The 19,027-nt window shown below is 36.2% G+C and overlaps 3 protein-coding genes across 3 annotated transcripts in view; all 3 read right to left on the bottom strand.

Moving 5' to 3' along the window:
• The window catches only part of LOC140155240 (uncharacterized), an 85,398-nt gene extending 82,133 nt beyond the window's left edge, over positions 1 to 3,265 (bottom strand). Inside the window, 5 exon segments of the mRNA XM_072177994.1 lie at positions 7 to 146; positions 1,548 to 1,634; positions 2,084 to 2,197; positions 2,483 to 2,640; positions 3,194 to 3,265. Of these exon segments, the coding sequence (XP_072034095.1) occupies positions 7 to 146; positions 1,548 to 1,634; positions 2,084 to 2,197; positions 2,483 to 2,621 (480 nt within the window). The 5' untranslated portion in view covers positions 2,622 to 2,640; positions 3,194 to 3,265.
• A 2,036-nt stretch (positions 3,266 to 5,301) lies between these two features.
• On the bottom strand, positions 5,302 to 12,251 carry LOC140155241 (uncharacterized). Its single transcript, XM_072177995.1, has 14 exons — positions 11,996 to 12,251; positions 11,626 to 11,875; positions 11,451 to 11,505; positions 10,988 to 11,243; positions 10,599 to 10,753; positions 10,277 to 10,414; positions 9,729 to 9,944; positions 9,364 to 9,406; positions 7,988 to 8,151; positions 7,263 to 7,400; positions 6,862 to 7,120; positions 6,400 to 6,560; positions 6,029 to 6,151; positions 5,302 to 5,559 (listed from the first exon to the last, which is right to left on the bottom strand). The coding sequence occupies exons 1-14, from the start codon at positions 12,160 to 12,162 to the stop codon at positions 5,351 to 5,353; spliced, it is 2,334 nt and encodes a 777-aa protein (XP_072034096.1). The 5' UTR covers positions 12,163 to 12,251; the 3' UTR covers positions 5,302 to 5,350.
• Positions 12,252 to 13,210: 959 nt separating this feature from the next.
• LOC140154456 (uncharacterized) lies at positions 13,211 to 18,900 on the bottom strand. The gene is made up of 10 exons (XM_072177024.1): positions 18,632 to 18,900; positions 18,223 to 18,484; positions 17,307 to 17,556; positions 16,806 to 16,857; positions 16,383 to 16,638; positions 15,737 to 15,980; positions 15,423 to 15,474; positions 14,389 to 14,644; positions 13,747 to 13,990; positions 13,211 to 13,285 (listed from the first exon to the last, which is right to left on the bottom strand). The coding sequence occupies exons 1-10, from the start codon at positions 18,822 to 18,824 to the stop codon at positions 13,211 to 13,213; spliced, it is 1,884 nt and encodes a 627-aa protein (XP_072033125.1). The 5' UTR covers positions 18,825 to 18,900.
• Between the last annotated feature and the right edge of the window lie 127 nt (positions 18,901 to 19,027).

Below are 19,027 nucleotides of genomic sequence, written 5' to 3'. Positions count from 1 at the left end.
ACTTACCAGAATTCTAAATAATGTACGGAATTCCCTCATGACTTCCAATGCTTTTAGAGGATCAATATTTTGTAGATCCATCATAGCTTCCAATTCACCTATAGTCATGTTTGCTATTTGACGTGTCAAGGCATCGGCACCTTTTGCTGTTTTAACGAAAGCAATTTCAATGTGTCACGTTTTACAATATATGTACATTAAATTGTACGACTTTATATAAGTTTCGTCTTTTCATTTTTGCATTCCCAATGTTTGCACTAGCAAATATAGTAGATATAGAACTCAAACAAAGGTGTGCTATAGCATATCAAATTGCACTGATTTAGGCTCAGGTGAAGACTTTTAATTTATAAAGCTTTTAATTTAGCTTTTCGATGGAACAGGTACATTTTTAAATTATGCCTTTATTCGAGGTTAATGACTGCGCATCAGTTGTTTTGAGAGTATTGTGAAATATCTAAAAAAATGTGTTTTTGGAATCGAGCTAGGCAGAGCCCCGAAGGATATTTCGAGGTCAAAAACAGATGTTTAGATTTTTCACAATACCCGAAGAATAACTGATGCGAAGTCATTAAATGTTTATTTTGTACTTCTATCAATTTCTGTTTATGGTTTGGTTCAATAGATAGAAACAAATATGATAACATAAATGGAAAAATAAAATCCAATGAGGTCAAAGAGAAAAATGGAAAGAAAATGTGGTGGATTTTGATAAAAAGGTAAACAAAAATGTTGTAATGAGGTCAAGGTGAACACGGGAAATGACAACTTGGTGCTTTATGATGCAAAGGTAAGCATAACATAAATGAAATGATCTAATCAGATTGATCAACTAATTCGATAAATTGATTTGCGAGTGAAGACTATCTAGCTCTAAACTGCGCACGCCCAGCTATTAATTTGTTACGTCAGTTGACCGGGAAATACAATTTCTGCACGTTTGGCATGATCGGGTTTATAAGTGTGACTTCAGATCTCTTTTCGAATCCAAATAGCATTTTAGGACAAGTTGGGACACAAAAGGCGATTATTTTGAGAAACTTTATGACTGATTGCACTGGTTTTAAGTTACAGGAAATTTCAGGAATATTCAAATGAGTGTCATTTAAAGTTCATTTAAATTTCTGGAAAATTAAAGTTATGTTTGACTTAACTGGGGCGCACAATAAATCAATAAACCTGCATTTGCGTCCGCGCATAACGTCCCGGGGCTTCACGCTCAAATACGGTTGACGCCGGTGGAGTGTTCGCATCTGGCGACCTTGCAGTCATCTGAGCATATAGCGCGTAAAACTTGTTAGCGTTTACGCACTACGCGCTAGCTTCTTTCCATGTACACATCCCGCACTTACCTATCCTCATGGGCTAAGGTCTACCTGCCGCGGTACGCGTCCGCGTATTACAATTGATGAACTGTTATTGGATAAAATGCATCGCGCATAAGTCTATGCATGAGCTTATGAGTAGGTACTAGACTACGTATTAATAAATATCTTATAGTTACTTAATTCGTAAGTCAAACATTAATAGGATAACCTTGTTCTTACCTGTAATGCCTCCACCAACCACTGTCGACCCCTGCCAAAATCCAGTAGATACTCCGTCAGCCGAAAGACCAAAAATATCTTCTCCACCTATTCATAACAAAATGTTTAAATTGTTGACTCAATAGGGGTGAACCCTCACTTTAACCTGCTGTTTAAACAGTTCTAAACATAAAGTTATGGTGGTCAAGACGTCCATCTACATTATGTCCATCAAAATGGGCAAAAGCCCTATGAGGGTCTTTTGCACTCAATTTACCTGAAAATATAAAGCGCCATGTGACCGTACCACTTTTTGATATCATGAACTGTTATATAATTTATTCCAGTGGATATGTGTGTAATTTAATGAATACTGGTTACAGAAATAGAAAACAAACTCTTTATTATAGTTACAACAAATACAAACCGAAATGGCTAAATAACTAGCCAAATAATATGAATAAAGATTGCCAGTTGATGGGTAGTGATGCGTGTTCGTGGAACACTATATAAATGCTTTGTAAGTAAGTAGATATGAAAATAATGACCCAAATTACCTAGACTAACTGACACTTCTCTTTTCTCTCGTGGAATTTGGACCTCTTCTTCTTCAAGAATAAATAAACCCATCTGTCTTCGACTTGCTTCTCCCTCTGGTTTCTGCAGTGGAACTGTGCGTTTGACAAACAAGCAGTAAAACAGAATTAAAGGAAACAAAAAGAGCAAAACAAATACGCGAAAACGATTACAATGCATCTTTAAATTATAGTGTCAAGGAAATCAATTTAATTCTATATTAGCGTTAGACCCCCATTCGCGTTCATTCTCTGCAAATGACATTTTTTCACGTTTTTGTGGTCACGCATACACTATGAAACTGTAGTTTTCCCCAGGCTTAAGACCCTGCAACCGGATAAAATACCTCTGAAAAAACCGCACCACCTCCCTTTAATCACCTTTTCTTCCTGGATCTATTGTCGTCATCATATTGGTCTCAGCAGAAAGGGTAGTTATATTCTGTTCAAGAAGATTCTTGAAATATCTCTTTGTTTGTGTGTTCAGTGAAACCTCCTCATTTGCCATGGAACCTTCCATATTCTCGGATAGCTCCTCCCTATGGAAAACGTCGAGTATTATGTGACAAATATACGCTACTAAATCTTCATATTGCTGTAGAAAATCATTTTTAATTGTACTCAAAACGGTTAATATGCGGCATAAACTATATAACAACAGAGGGCACTATCACTGCACTGAAGTGCTTAATATTAATTTTGCACTCTGTTGTAGAGTGCGTAATGTTAGCATTTTTAGTGGAGAGACTGGGTTGGGTTTGAGTGCAGATAGTGCATTGTCACTTATTATTTTGTTTGGTTTTTAAACACAAGTCTCCTTAAATATTTGTGCACTAATCTGTACTTTAATATTATAAACACGATAAAACAAATTATTTCCTTTCATCACATAAACATAGATGAAAGGAGCGCGAGAAGTTGTTTAAGAACAATTAACGATCCATTGAAAGACCATGAATCTGTTAAAAGCAATAAAAAGTGGAAAGAAACCGCAAAAGTAGTTCACTCACCTTCAAATGCTGCATATTTTGTTTATTAATAGAACGCAATAATCCGCCATATATGATTACATCATCAACTACATGTACTCACGATTGTCTTCTTTTCTGCGTCTTCCAGAACACCCAGGTACAGAAAACAAAGCCCTTGAATAATTATGATAGGGTCTTTGCAACTACCATCAGAGCACAAAACCATGCTTAGGTCTGCCTGGTACATGGTGGATGAAGGCTTAAGCAATCGGTATTTTAATCTTAAATTTCCGATAGATTTCACATGATCTACTCCTGTACACACAGAGGTTAGAAACATATAATAGCCTCGGTAAATAAAGTAACTTCAAGCTATTGTGAAGTGTAAAGACAATCATTATCACGGTAGTTTTGTATCCACATTATTTTCATGATTAAATGTAACTCTCAAATAAAGTCCAAAATTCATACCAAGATGAAATCCTGCGTCCAGCGACTCTTTGTACAACCAGTTTTCAAACCCAAGAGAGAATGTTAAACCACATAAATCAAGCATCATCCATATTGTAAACGAACGTCTGGCAACTCCCAAGTCTAGCTCAAGACAACAACCTACTCCATTACAACTTTGGTCAGCAGTACAAGACGCTCTGATGATATCAGGAAACTGTATGGATGTGCAATCTATAAAGGTAGATAACGAAAAGGAAATGTAAACGAGCTGGCAAAATGAAACATTAATTTATTAAAATTTCAAAATAGTGGTTCAAATGGACTACGTCTGAGAGCCTTAGAACACCCACAAATGAAAAATATCAATGATACTAAAAAAACGAAAACATAAAAACAACAGTTTTCAGGGTGACTGCTTTGGGATATCAGAAGGTCCTACACACAGGGATTCCGCACATTTTTGTGGAATGCGGCTATTTCTCAGTTATATTCCAATTTACGACCCCGTTGCAGTTTTTATACCAATGCGACCTTTGCTTAAGCTTTTAAACACCATAAGGGTTCACGATCTACAGGTAGAGAAACCCTGTTCAACAGCTATATAGATTTATATTGACCATGTTGACTATTTATACCTGTTTGTGTAGGAGTAATCTGAGTTGGTGGAGAATTACAAGATGTTGTCAGGAACAGATCGGAACTAACACCTAGGCTGTTTACGACAAGCCCACTTGCCACGTCGTTGATTTCATCTGATAAAAAAGATTTAACAAAACAATATGTTGAAATTGAAGAAAAACAGAATAATTTCTTCTAAATGACTGCATTTTCCAATCTAAGTCACTATTTTCACATCTTTTAGACAATAACTTTTTCACCTGAAAAACATTCTTGATGAGCTTAAGTAGACAACAATTTAATGTTGACCTGATGGATGACAAAAGTCGACAATAACAGTTTTGCAAACCAAGAACATGTAAAATTGCATTTCCCTGCGTCATGTATTTTTGCGCATTGTTTGCATTTTATGCGTTTTTTACAAGCTTTGCGTAAATTAACTCAGAATTTACCCCCTTACAAGTTGTCTTCCATCCCTTTATCCTCCCTCTGAAAAAGTCCTAGATACGCCACCGCGCAAAGCAACCCGAAAACCTCACCGTAGACTTACCAACACTTGGCCATTGTATTGTGCCATTGGAACAGAATGGAATCAGTGTAACAAACTTTTCAAGCAGGACCTTATCTGGAATACATGAGCCTTCTACACATAAACGAAGCCGAAAGTGAAAGATGAGATTTCTGTTATCTTCAGATTTGTCGATGTTAAATATCAATCTCACATCATCACTTAAATATTGTGTGGAAGAAAGTCCCCAATGATATCTGAAACAGACAGGTTTAGAAAAGTTTTAAGCACTGACACGAAAGCAAGTGAATAAGGGGAACACTATTTAATTTATACTTCGCCCACTGGTGAGATAAAAACAAAAATGTTGTCTCACTGATAAGTAAAAAAAAATCCCAACCTAACTCTATATAAAGATGTACTTTAAAATTGAAGAAAATAAATCGCGGCGAAAAAATCCACCTGACTCAAACTCCAATGACCCCCTGAGAATCAAACGTCCCTAAATGCATCTCGTGAAGTCATAGTCTCATAAATATGACCAATTATATCGCGGTAAGTTGTTTACCACAAACGTTAGAGAAGAGAACTGCATCAAGTTTTTCCAAGAAATATCTAAAAAAAAACACCCTTAACAAATTTTTCTCTATTATTCAGTATTCAGACCGTATCAAATTTTGAATTTTATAATAGGAAACCTTACGTTACAAGTGATGTATTTAGGCTCCAGTTCTCGAAGGTTAAAACCAAAGAGAAGTTACATGGGTCAACGGCTATAGACAGTTTTAGACTGCGACTGATAAAACCTAGGTTTGTATTCACACAGCATACGATGCCAAGACATCCACTGGTAAACTGACAGGTGCCACCTGACGATGGAACAGGTGGCTCTCGTAGTGCTGGGCAGACTGCAAGAACATTCAATAATATACTGCATCACAAGATAATTTATACATGTATGGGTGTAATCAATGTGGAGATTATACAGAAGGATAAATTATGAACGCGATTTTTTCAAAATAGAACCAGTCTATGACTGATGCTTAAATTTCCATTTGTTTAACTAGGAAAGAGACGTGCGCATCATCACGCGCTACCTTTACAATCCTAGAAGACTCCTGGAGCTGAGATGTGGCCACATCTCAGCTCCAGGAGTGCCCTAGTGGTGGCTAACAAGCGCTGGCTGCGTTTTTAAATTCCCACTTTCCACGGGAATGTGTAATCGATAGTTAGTAAAGTGACGAGGCCGGCTTTTCTGTGAAATAATCTGGTAAAAACAAACCCACTTCCCCTTGCACCCCTTAGCTGCACCCCTGCTAGCAATTACAACAACATATAAATGGATCAACATCATCATAAACGAGACTACTCTGTTACCTTGAGATTCATCAACCAAGATACACTGCGTAGGAATAAGCAACTTCGTTGGGAGATCTAATGCTGTGGCAATCCTTTGGAGACCAACGTCAACAGCCTCAAAGAAAGAGTCTGTCGTGAGCACTGGTTGGAAAATTAATGGAATTAAATAACAAACATCTGGAGACATGTTGTATGAAAAGTAAAAACATTTGACACGTTTTGTTTTTTGTTATAGTACGGTTGTATGATGATACGAGTATGTTACGTTTATCAAGTTAGTGTTATTTTATGTTTCATTAAGTCTCTAAAAGAAACCATTAATATTAAAATCAATGAGATTGTACTTGGAGCTTTGTTTTGCGGTGTATCAATGAGTGGGAATTTCTTACTTGGAAAGTTATTCCATGTAGCAGTACCATTAGGATAGCAGTGTGGTAGTGGGGTTGATGATTCGTTGAGTAATGTGATATGGCCGCTACATCCGGTAAACGTACATGCTTCAAATCCTACACTGGTAGTCAACATGCCTTCAGCTATCTCTAAGCTCCATCTACATGTTAGCATAGATGTAGGAAGAATTAAAAATAGTAATTATTACCGTTATCGGAGATCATTATCAAATCATATTTTGGATGTTTTTTCACAATTTTGCTAGTATAGTGTCCAAAAGTAACGAACAAAAAGTAAATTGTCTGGTCCAATTATTACATCTCAATATCTGGCAGAAAGGTTTCTGCGTCCGGCGTGTTCCGTTATTGTAATAATATATAATAATAATATATAGGCATGTACCCAAAGAAGAACACAAAAAAACCGTTAAATCAAGACAAGTCGAGAACGACATAGCCTACCTGAAGTTAAACACATTTCCAATCGTAATCTCCTGACTGATACCAAAGTCTGTATATGTTATTGATCTTTCATAACTCCAGTTGTCAAGGTCAACTACTATTTTGCCAAGACAGGGGTCAATACTGAATTCAAATCTGAAGAGATGCTCTAGTGTGCCAATTTGAAGATCAAGGCAACAGTCGATTCCAAAACATGATTTACGAAGATTGCACTGTACACCAGTTGGTAAGTCATCTGCAATTTGCATGGTTGGGCAGTCTAAAGAATATAACCACAGATGGATTAAAATAAAGCCGTGGGTTTAGTACTCAAATATTTAAATTTCTTTGTCATTGTTTGCTCATCCGAAAACACATTTTAAGAAACAAACTTAAGTGTGAATAAAATAAAAACAGCTTACTTCTCAGAGTGGTATTTGTAAACGCAACATCACAAACACCCTCGCCAAACAGATCCGGGCCAATTCCAAGTTCACCCAGCAATTCCAATGTCGCACCTTGTATGACATTCCCATGCAAATTCTGAACAAAACCATCGGCTATTTACAAAGAAAAGTTACATAGAATCATTTGAATAATTTTTGAAACTGCTCTTGAAGGATGTATAGAAAAAGCTATTTAAGTGACTGCTATTGAGGTAACCATTGAAATCCCCCTAAAAATTCTAATAGAAGAAACAATAAAGCAAATATTGCCCTGTGCATCTTCCTTTTTAGCCTGAAAAACAAATTTTGCACTCACCGGTCCATCAAATACCTAAATTCACTTTAATTTTGGGCTAAAATAGTCTGACATTTACTATTTTCACGCGCTTCGGCACAAAACATGCTCGCCGCCTAAATTGTAATGCTTCCGTCGCCACTCGCCCCTTGTATTTACACAATTTTTACACCCTTTCGCCCTATGAATAGGCTTATTCTATTGTTTTATGAACATGATAAATAGAACCTTGCATGGCATCTATTACGTAATGTAGAATGCAGGACCCGATTGACTTTTTAATAAAAAATCTATATTTTGGGGATGTTGCTATCACGTTTTGGCCAGTGTGTGTAGATATCCTATTCATCAGTGTTTTAATGGTTATGCGCATGACACGTAACTTCATCAGGGGGAGAGAACTAACCTGATAAGCTATAATCGATATCGACAAAATCCGGGTTACACATAGGTATTGGCAATCTGGCATCTTGTAGCACAATGATGTCCACACATGTGTCATCTATACAGACCACTAGACTGAATTCGATTTCCAGTTCTCTATCTGCATCGTCATTGTTTACTACGAATCTGTTGATGTTATCAACATGATTAAACACGAAAAACATTGCCGTAAACGTAGTTATGTAATATGATTAATTACCATAGCAATGGGTGAAACAATTGAATACCTGAGTGGAAGAAGGGCCCAACTCCAATTTTTTACCAAATTGAGTTAGACCCAGCATTTTATTGCCAGCAGACTGTTCTTCCTTGTGTGTGAAAGATGAGCCAAAATCCACTCTTTAAATAGTCTTCCACATACACTTAATCATGATTTTCATGGAAGAAAGGCCCAACTCCATGGAGTTGGGCCCTTCTTCCACAAATAGTGGGTTAAAGAGGAATTTTGTTAATCCATGAAATATGCTTTTCACTACAATAAACTTTCTTGCAAACATGTTACATGAGCTATATTTGTGCAATTAATGGTGGTTACCTAATGTCTGTAGCCATTTCTAACACGGAACTGGCACTTCCAGTATATTAGTGGAAGAAGGGCCCAACTCCAGCTCGTATTAAGACCTGTACCGTTGCCATGGAAACATCATATATAATTTCGAATGTACGTAATATTGTATGCTCATGTATTTAAGGTCCCCTGAAGATGAAAACATTCTGTCTATAAAACTTTTCCAAATATTAAGTTTTTTCTTAATATCTCAAAAACAGTTTTGATGGAGTTGGGCCCTTCTTCCACTCAGGTATTCAATTGTCAAATGTATTGCCCTGCACTATAAATGGGATGCACTCGTCTACAGTCATGCCTGTGTAATGCAATCACTAGACTGAATTATAATACCGCCTTTTCGAAGACACCAATTGGTGTGATTGAAACGTACATTGACTCAACATAATGTAAAATTCCAATTACGATCCAATTCGTTATGCCTATTCTTGATGATCAATGATGCGATGAAGAGTTAAAGCGTACGTCTAGTGCATGTCAACACATTCAAAAATTGTTTTCACTTATCGCTATGGTAACATCAATACATCTACAGCGAATTTTGCTGTTACTTTTTATTTTAAAATATGCATAGCTACGTTTAAAATAGTCAAATTTAATGTATTTAAATGATCCCTCAATGGATCTAAAATGACAGGACAGTACACTGTACTAACAAGAGTATTGAAAGGTTGAGAACAATTGCTGCTCATCATCCTCTTTATTTCGGAAAGTACATAATAACGGACAAATATATTAAGATAATACAAAATGAACACACAGAGGGTTCTTACCTTACGGTAATTGACTTTGCAATTTGAAATTCCATTTCATCTCCTTAAACAACAAGCAAACGAAAACACTTTCGTTGTCAATAGACTGAAATCGTTGCAATTCTTTAGATTTATGATTATAGAGGTTTTGGCTAAACGAATCCCAATAGAGTTCTGTATAAGTCCGATACCAAAACGACCGTTGACTAATTAATCAGACCCAGTGTCCCTTCATACAGTTCTGGAACTCCCCACCCATTGGATGATACGCGCCACGCCACTGGTACAAAAGTGCGATTCCAATATATTTGTGCTTTGAGACATTTTGAATTCACTATTTGTATTTAAAATGGAAAGTTAAAGTCTCATTAACTATGGTAACTTACCCCAAACATAGTTGAAAATAGAACCATTGAAAACCCAGTTTTCAAATCCAACAGAAAATCTGTAAGTGCATGGATCAACAAATACCCATGCAGATACTGAAGCAGTAGATATGATTAAGTCAAGATCTAGGCAGCATAGTACACCAGTACACGTGTCACCAATCACGGCACAGGAACTATTGACGCCTTGTGACATCAGAATGTCAGGAGAACAAGCTTATTGTAATATAATAAGAAAATAGATTCAATAAATATATCACCTTACGGCAAAAATCACATACAGGCTTATGCATTTTCAATACAATACATTTTGTGTATGTCTACTTTATTATCTTATTATATTCAGGGAAGAATACAAAACAAACGTTTGGTATAATCATTTCACCCAATTGTCTGTATTATGAAATATATATAGGATATTCAATGAAACGTATAAAAAAGGTTTTAATTAACCTTATAACTCTCGAAGATTTTTTTTGCCGAATGGAAGGGAAAGAAGGAAGGAATAAATAGAGAAGATAAACAAAGCAATGATCTTTCATTCTTACCTGATGACACGCCTATTACAGCACATGCCTTCCCTGTTAATAATGATTGCAAACCTAGATGTCTGAGAACTGCATCTATTGCAAAGATACTACTTGTAGATGGTATTGCAGTCACAAAATCTGAAACTGACCCGTTTCCTGTTTTGAATAAGCAACGAAACAATAACAGAATAATATATATAGTACACTTAAACATATTAGAAAATAGCACCAAAAAAAAGAAGCAAAATAACCTGGATTATTGACGGAGGCAGTTGTCAATATGAATATCGTCATAATTGATAAGACGTGGTAGAAAAATGGTTTACAAATGTTTACCTACCCGGTAATACAAATTCCGCATTTTGATCACAGACTAAGATAGGTATTTTGACTTCATCCAATATAATTATTTCTGTACAGTCCCCTTCAATGCAGATTCCAAGTCTGAGGTCAATCTGGAAGACCTTCTCAGATGATAGCTTGTCAACCCTCCATCTGCAAGAAGAAAACATTCAATAACCTTTATCACATCATACTAAATACCATCTTCATCTGTTACGTTAAGTTTTTACAATGGAACATTAACGGAATCGACTAATTACTAGATACAATCGGATCCAAATTAAAGAAATTATTCAAACCAGTTCCCATTGTTTTCTCTAGATACCATACCATCGACAACTTCGTGTATACTAAGATGAAATTGATAAAATTGTAAACGCTACTTACATTATTTGTAAAGCATCACTGATATTGTCCTTCCTCGTATTACCCATTTCATACTCAAACATAGATATTTCAATTGACCACTTCTCAAATCCTACTGCTAATTCGTAGTTGCAAGGATCCAGGACTGCCCAAGCCGAAATATAGCTTTTTGTGATTTTAAAATCAGCAATAGCACAGCATCGTATACCTAAACATGAATCCAGGACCTCACATGATATAAATGGCGGCAGCATGCCTATATCTATGGACGGGCAACCTGTAAGTATTGAAGGAAAACATGAATAGGATTGCAATGTAGAAGTTATATGTATAGTAAAACATCGGGTGTATCATTGATGTGATCGGTGTATGTTTTCAGAATCGAAACAATGCCGATATTTGGAAATTCAAATAATTTATTGTAAAAGGTTTGCAGGCTATGTAAATTGATTGTGCTGATTACATGGAAAAAACTTTTCATTACCACTTCTGACAGAACCGGGTAATCCAAGATCACATTGTTGGTCATTCAAGAAGTCCTGTAAATATTATCAAAAATAGTGCTGTTGTTATTATTACAAAGGATTTCTTTAAGAATCGTATAAACATTTTGTAATGATATTTGTTTGTTCAAGTATTGTGATTATACATGTACTTACATCAAGACCAAGTTTTTCGAAAACAAGCTCAATTGCAGAATCGCCGATTTCTCCACCAAGCTCTTCTATAAACTCTGCGATTGTACCATCCCCTGGCAATGGATACATCGTTGGGTCAAAGTTGCAGGTAGGTATTGGCAAGTAGATGCCCTTCAACACGGATGTGTCCGTACAGATGCCATCAATACACAGGTTAAGTGAAAGGTCTATCTTGAAGACGCCGATTTCCGACAATTTATCGATCGAATAGCTGAAAGCAGGATGTCAATGCATATAATAATGTTGAAATATAGATGATAGTACAAGTTATTAAGATCATAAACTCAATTTATATGGTTTATGTTTTATTTCCTGTGGTTTTTAAAAATACCTTATCGTAAGATAACTTCCAATGTTCAGATACTTCCAAGTATTCCAAGTGTAGGTAAACAGTGTGTTATTGACGCTCCAGTTTTCAAATCCTATAGAGAACCGGTAGCTACACGGATCCATAGTAATGAAAGCATGCAGCCACAACTCGGATATCCTGTAGTCCATCTTAACACAACACTCCACTCCTAGACACTCACTATCCAATACTGAACAAGTTAGTGTGTTGACGTAGAATGGCACGTTAACAGTTGGACAACCTGCAGTCAAATATCATGAGGACATTCGTGTTTAAAACACAAGTAGTCGTTTATACTCGTACAATAGTGAGGAGGATATGTTACACAGATCAAGTGAGATGTTCGCTACTGGCAGAAATCATAAGAATTTGTACATAGGGTCTTTAAAAGTGGCGTAGCCAGGGGGGGGGGGGCAGGGGGGCCGGTGCCCCCGGTCATCATTGCCGTCGGTTCCTCTTAGGCCGCCGGTGGACGACGGGCTTTAGGCTAACAAAATTGGGGGTCAACAATAGACAATTTTGTGTGTACAACAATTCACAACTTCCGTCGGCAAAAATATTTCCGTCGGTACATTTACAAGCTGTGCCCCCGATTCCAAAAACCTGGCTACGACACTGGTCTTTAAGGTATGCCGATTATAAAACCTACTGAAACAAATAATCTGACATTTCCCCGCAAAATGGCTGGTCAGATTATTTGTTCCGTTCGTAGTTGCCACTATAGCTTTAGAGAACGCGAGGCTTTGGAAATTTAACATTTGAAAATTGTTTATTTAAACTACACGCAATTTTTGTTTCCGTAGGTTTCTGTAATCGGCATACCTTATAGACCCTATGCACAAATTCTTATGATTTCTGCCAGTAGGGAATAATACAATGATTTCCGTTTGTTGTTGCCACTGTAACTTTAGAGAACGCGTGGCTTTGGAGAGTTAATATTTGAAAATTATACATTTAAACAATGTTTAAACTACACGCAATTTTTGTATTTACAGGTTGTATGAAATTGATTGGTACCCATTAGTTTTGATGTTTATTGAATAGCCACTGAATAGCCAATTGCTCCAAATATAACACTGGATCGAGTCGTAATGACCCGAAATTATATAGTACACACATTATACAAATTAGGTGGATCTTTTGTTGCAATTGGATATGGTAGTTATGTCCATAATCATTGGGACTGATGGGTACTAATCATTTTGATACAGCCTGTATGAAACATACTTGAGAGATCTTTTTCACAGAACACTGGGTTTCACCGACTATATCCTGTAACAAGATGAATATAATGAAACAGTTAATCGACATTAACAACTAATTAATTCATTAATTTTGTTCAAAACTTACTTTGGCTATTTGTAATGTTTTTCCAACTTGCTGGGATTAGTATAGCAATTTGCTATTATTGTTGTTTTTGGATTTACGATAATACCTCATTATTTCGGCTTTAAAATGCATGGAAAACATTCGTAACTGTTATTACTATTAGTATTATTTAATAAATTTTACAATTAAAATTTAGCAGCTGAATATTACGGCATTCAACAGAATATGCTTATTTGAAAATAATGAAAGCAAAATACATAGCATTATGCTTTATTGCCATGGTTACAATAAGCAAAATATTTTTTTAATGTAGTAGACCTATAGTTTCTGTCCAATAACTTTTTTAAGATTCCAAAGACAACTTTTAAAAAGTGCTCTGATATTTAACACTTTCTAAAATTTACCTCGAGACCAAGATAGGCCAGGACAAGATTGATTGCTGTCCGTCCAACATTCCCACCAAGTATCTCCAGAAAACCATGTACTGTACCATCACCCGGTAGCCTTGTGAAGTTCTTTGTACAGAACGGTATAGGGATCTGTGTCTCCTTTAGTATGGGATAATCCATAATGACGCCCTCGAGGTTTGTTTGAAAAGATAAGTCAACTTGGTACACTCTTTTGGCATCTAATTTGTCTATATTGTAGCTGAAAATATGCATGTTATTTTAAAAATAATTTACACTTTTTAAGAGTCAAAATTTGGGGATGAAACCAAACTCGACCGCCGGTTGCGGTTAAACCGCGTTCCATTGTTTAGAACAATAGAACCCGGTTTCAACCGTACGGAACCGCCCGGAACCGGTGCGGTCGACCGTCGGTTGAGTTTTGATTCCATCCTTGCTGTTTTTCTTAATTTTAATCAGCAATACAGGTAAGACAGCCTATACATTAAAAATGTACCTTGAAAGAGCCTCCTTTCACAAATTTAAGATCGGTAATTATTGTTGACAATTTGATTGCATTAACAGTGTGCCAAAGAGAGACGCTGGAACTAATGTACTAATGTATTTCCTATGGATCAGACATTTTAAAGAGTTACAAACCTTGCGGTAATAGCAGTTCCAATAGGGTTCAATTCGTCTGTTCCCCAGGTGTAAGAAAACAGTGATATATTACGAAACCATGTCCCTATTCCGATAGACAAATCATATTCACATGGGTCTAACAAAAACCAGGCTTTACTTGTGATGTGAGCAATTCGGAAATCCATGTTAAGACAACACTCAACGCCTAAACACCAAGGATCCAATACACATGCTTCACTACCATTAATGGTTGGTAAACTTATATCAGTACAGCCTGAAAAGTAAATAAACATAATTAGATAAGAACGTCGTGTAATTTCATAAATACAAATCAAACTATTGTATTCATTTTAACCCATTATTTGACACTGCATTGGCCTCACACTTCTAAGTATAAACTTGGAACCAAGGATAGAGATATTTAATGTATTTATAGACATTTATTTTGTTATCAATTTTAGTATCAAGTGTTTTTAGCCTCGTCCCAGAATGTTATAAAATTATATATAAGGTGTGTCTTGTGACACAGTGGTCAGCGAAAATGTGTAAAGTGTGCTGAGACCTGTGGGTTGACATCCTTCCTTACAATTCTCCTTACCTAGTTTAATTAAAGCCATGTTGTAACATTTCCATAAAAATAGATTTGTATTTCTTTTCCACAAATTGTCAGATATAGCCCCTCTTAATTTGATCCGAACAGATTAGGCAAAACAAAGAAATTCGCTATTTGATACCAGCGCATATGACGCCAATGCGTCCCACTCTGTCGAGCGTGAGTCTGTTCGGTCCTTTTTTATGTGTTATGACTTTTCATGCACGCTGTGTACGTACAGTGTTGTGAATTATGTCATAACTACAGCACCTAAAGACTTGATTTTTTCAGGGTATGTTAGTTTACTAAATTGTACATTGAGGGCGTCCTCCCCGGCAAATGTTACAATATGTAATATAATTATCCCGGGAATATTATTTGCTGAAATCAGGCAAATTGGATTCAAACAAACTGAAAAGGGGCGTAACCTAAGAATTGTCTTTTCCTTTTTAATACGTACTTCCATCTTGAATATAGGTTGAAGTTTCACACTGATCTTCAAGGATGAAATCCTGAAACACAAAAGATATAAATAAAGAATTTCGTGTTCAAAACACTATGATTGGAAAGAGATCATACCAGCTGTGTTAAGTTTTGTGAGCGACAAATGTTCTGACAGTCATAACCATGATAACATAGGCCTACCCAAAACATTTTCCCGAAATAATCATTACGCGAATGTTAACAATGACCACATAGAAAGGTTTCTACGATTTAACTTTGTATAATAATAATATTGTTTGAATGATATATCAATGAATATTTAGTTCTTACCTCTAAATCAAAGTGTTGCATCACCATCGCGACTCCATTTTCTCCGGCATACTTGGCTATCTCCTGCAAGTAACCATCTATTGTCCCATCTCCTGGTAAAGTTACAGAGACATTGCCACACGGGGAGATAGGAACTTGGATGTTGTTGGCAATCGGAATATCGGTACATGTTCCATCAAGGCAGATGCTTACAGTCAGTTGAAGAACATATTCATTCGTATCGTCTAGTTTATCTGCTGAATATCTAAATAGAGGAATATTTTGCCATACCATCACTATAGTGGCTCCGGGAATGGCATGCGTGATTAAACGGTTATTGGCATTCTAATGTTAAGATCCAAAAATGCGACTTACTTGCAGTGTGTATAAGTAGAGCCCGTCGGCATGTCGATATGAGCTACTTTGTCTTCGTACGTGCTAATTTCCTAACCACGCCGTCCGACGGACGCGTTCTGATGGTGGGGCATCGGTCGATTTTGGGTGTTTTTTCTATGAATTGGTCGTTTTTTACTGGGCGCATGAGGGACGTGGAACTATGACGCTATGCCACTGTTGCATAATACCTTGAAAACGTAAATGTTGCGTTTAACATTTTATCCCTATTTCGTTTTGAGTGAAATTACTAATATGAACGGGTTAAAATTACCTTATTTTTACTGCATCTCCAATGGATAACGTCTCATTTTCCCCCCAACTGTAGGATACTAGTGATATATTATATTTCCATGTTCCGAGGCCGATAGCCATAACTAAATTACATGGCTTATCAAGAATCCAAGCATGGGTTCGAATCCTCGTTACGATCAAATCCAATTCTATGCAGCAGGTCACGCCTAGACATGAAGAACTTGCTTGGCACACCGAAGCATCTGTAGTCTTGGGGATCACGATCGAAGGACAAGCTAAATAAAAGTAATCATCAATATTTTTAAATGCATATTGGATAACATGGCACTGATTGGCACTTCAATATTCAAGTAATCAAGCAATATTTCAACTCGTTGTCGACTAAGAAAGCGTTCAAATGAATTAATATGTAAGTATGTAGGATTTGATCAGTATATCTTACCGCCTGAAGGTGATAGAAGTGAAGCACTACACGACAGACCACCAAAATATTCCTGCAAATCAAAATATTGATATATAAAAAACCATGTTCAGATATTTTCAGTTAAAATTTTTCTTGCCAAGCTGTAGAGTTTATTATTTTGATATCTCAATGCATGTATTTTTTTTTTTTTTGGTAATGTTCTATTTTAAATCATGTATCTTAGTGATTAGTCATAACTTGAAAACTATATTTTATAACAGATGATTGTATATAACTCTATGGTAGTATAATAGCATTGTAAGGTGTTTAAAACTGTTTACATTTTAAACTTATATATTTAATGTATCTTGGTGTTTTCATTGTTGCGATCCCTGGGCTTCATGGAATACCAGATGATTGCTTGTTTTATCCACTGAATGAGTAACACAGGCTAAAAAGAAGAAATAAAACAAAGCAAACTAAAATATGCACATAAAGAAAAACGAACAAACAAGTAAGCTAAATATATGCATTCCTTACCTCTAGCCCAAACTTCTTCAAAACAACCTCCACTGCAGAATCCCCAATTTTACCACCAAGGTGTTCAACGAAACCGGCAACACTGCCGTCGCCAGGAAGCACAAAGTTGTTGAAATCTATGTTACATATTGGAATGGGGAACTTGACTTCTCGGAAGACGGGAATTGTGTTGCAAGTGTCGTCAATGCAGAGAATGATATCCAATGTGATGCTAAACATATTGGCAGTCTCTAATTTATATACAGAGTATCTGTTACGATAAAAAGCACACATATAAAATATAACACCTATACATATTAATATAGAGACAGCAACAGAATGAATCTATGTTCACCATGTATACCATAAACAAATACAGATATGTCATAATTAGAACCAGAAGCCAATAGCCGCGTCTTTTAGCTCGTATTTAAGACCTCATTCGTCAAACTCGATCAAGAAATAATCGATCGGGTAATCCGAAATCCCAAGGAAGGTTCAAATTCAAAAGTTTCAATTGCTCCATTGGATGCCCTATTCATTTATAAACAAATCGTTCTTGAACAAGAAAACTAGCGCTGTGGTTTCCATTGATTAGAACATTAAAATGCAACTTTTGATTTCGTTCCTTCCTTAGGTTTTCGATCACCGTGTCTTTAATTCTCAACCGATTTCAACAAATGAGGTTTTAAATCAGAGACAGGTGTGACTGCTGTTTTTAATTTTAACATAATTTGTCTTTGCTAAGGATATACAGGGGTGAACATAACATGCACCTTAATTATGTTGATGACTGTGTATTATATACATGTATAGTACTAAAAGGGAGGTTGTGGGTTCGAGTCCCATTCACAGCAAGTTGTTTTTGTTATATTATTAAACAAGATCATACTAAACAAAAGAAAGTCCACATTTGCATCAATAGTGGTCATCGTACCTGATAACCAAGGCATCGCTGACACGCTGCTCCACCACTGATCCCCATTTATGTGTGAATAAAGTTACTGTCCTACTAAACGTTTCAAATCCTACAGAGACTTGGAAGTTACATGGGTCTAATGATAACCCGACTTTCATCATCAGCTTAGTGATTGCGAAGTCTATGTTCACACAGCACTGGATACCAAGACATCTGATGTCTTCTATTCCACACGTCAAGATATTGTCTAGTGATGGTAGGACAAGACCTGATGGACAATCTATAAGAAATCAGTTAATTAAGAGTGTTCAGTCACGTATGTTAGCTGTCATTGTGTAAAATATCTAACACATAAGATGATATTACAAAGTAAGCGACGCTTAAAGACAGAATTTAAATAAAAGTGATAGAAAATTTCAAATCTCACCAGTTTTCTGTAGATCTACTTGGGTTACTGAACAGGTTTGTCCTGATATATACTGAATAATTCCGAGATGATTCATGACAGCTTCCACTGCCGTTTGACTAAAAGTTTCTCCTAACGCTAAAGCAAAACTCTTTACAGATCCATCTCCGGGAAGGGAGAACGTAGCATTTTCATTACATATAGGAATGGACATTCTAACATCTGATAAGATAGTAAAATCTGTTTTTGATCCTCTATAGTAAGCTGTATGGATAGGTCAAGCGAAAATTCTCCAGTGTCGTCAAACTTGTTCATGTTAAATCTAATCAAAGATAAAGCAGACATAAAAGGAAGTGTAAGTAATAATGGCTAACAATTATATACAATTTTGAATTAGAGTATATTATACGTTAGGAA

This window comes from Amphiura filiformis, chromosome 6 (genome assembly GCF_039555335.1).
Source record: "Amphiura filiformis chromosome 6, Afil_fr2py, whole genome shotgun sequence".
In the NCBI taxonomy this organism is placed as follows: Eukaryota; Metazoa; Echinodermata; class Ophiuroidea; order Amphilepidida; family Amphiuridae; genus Amphiura; species Amphiura filiformis.
This window is presented reverse-complemented; position numbering and strand designations above follow the sequence as displayed.

Coding starts and splice junctions, on each gene's coding strand:
- LOC140155241 (XM_072177995.1), bottom strand. CDS start 12,162: ATGGACTACAGGATATCCGAGTTGTGGCTGCATGCTTTCATTACTATG. Junction 10,415..10,598: donor TGCGGAATTTGTATTACCGG/GTAGGTAAACAT, acceptor TATTCAAAACAG/GAAACGGGTCAGTTTCAGAT. Junction 7,121..7,262: donor TACAAATACCACTCTGAGAA/GTAAGCTGTTTT, acceptor TATATTCTTTAG/ACTGCCCAACCATGCAAATT.
- LOC140154456 (XM_072177024.1), bottom strand. CDS start 18,824: ATGTCCATTCCTATATGTAATGAAAATGCTACGTTCTCCCTTCCCGGA. Junction 17,557..18,222: donor AGCGATGCCTTGGTTATCAG/GTACGATGACCA, acceptor TTATCGTAACAG/ATACTCTGTATATAAATTAG. Junction 16,858..17,306: donor TGAAGAAGTTTGGGCTAGAG/GTAAGGAATGCA, acceptor TTTGATTTGCAG/GAATATTTTGGTGGTCTGTC.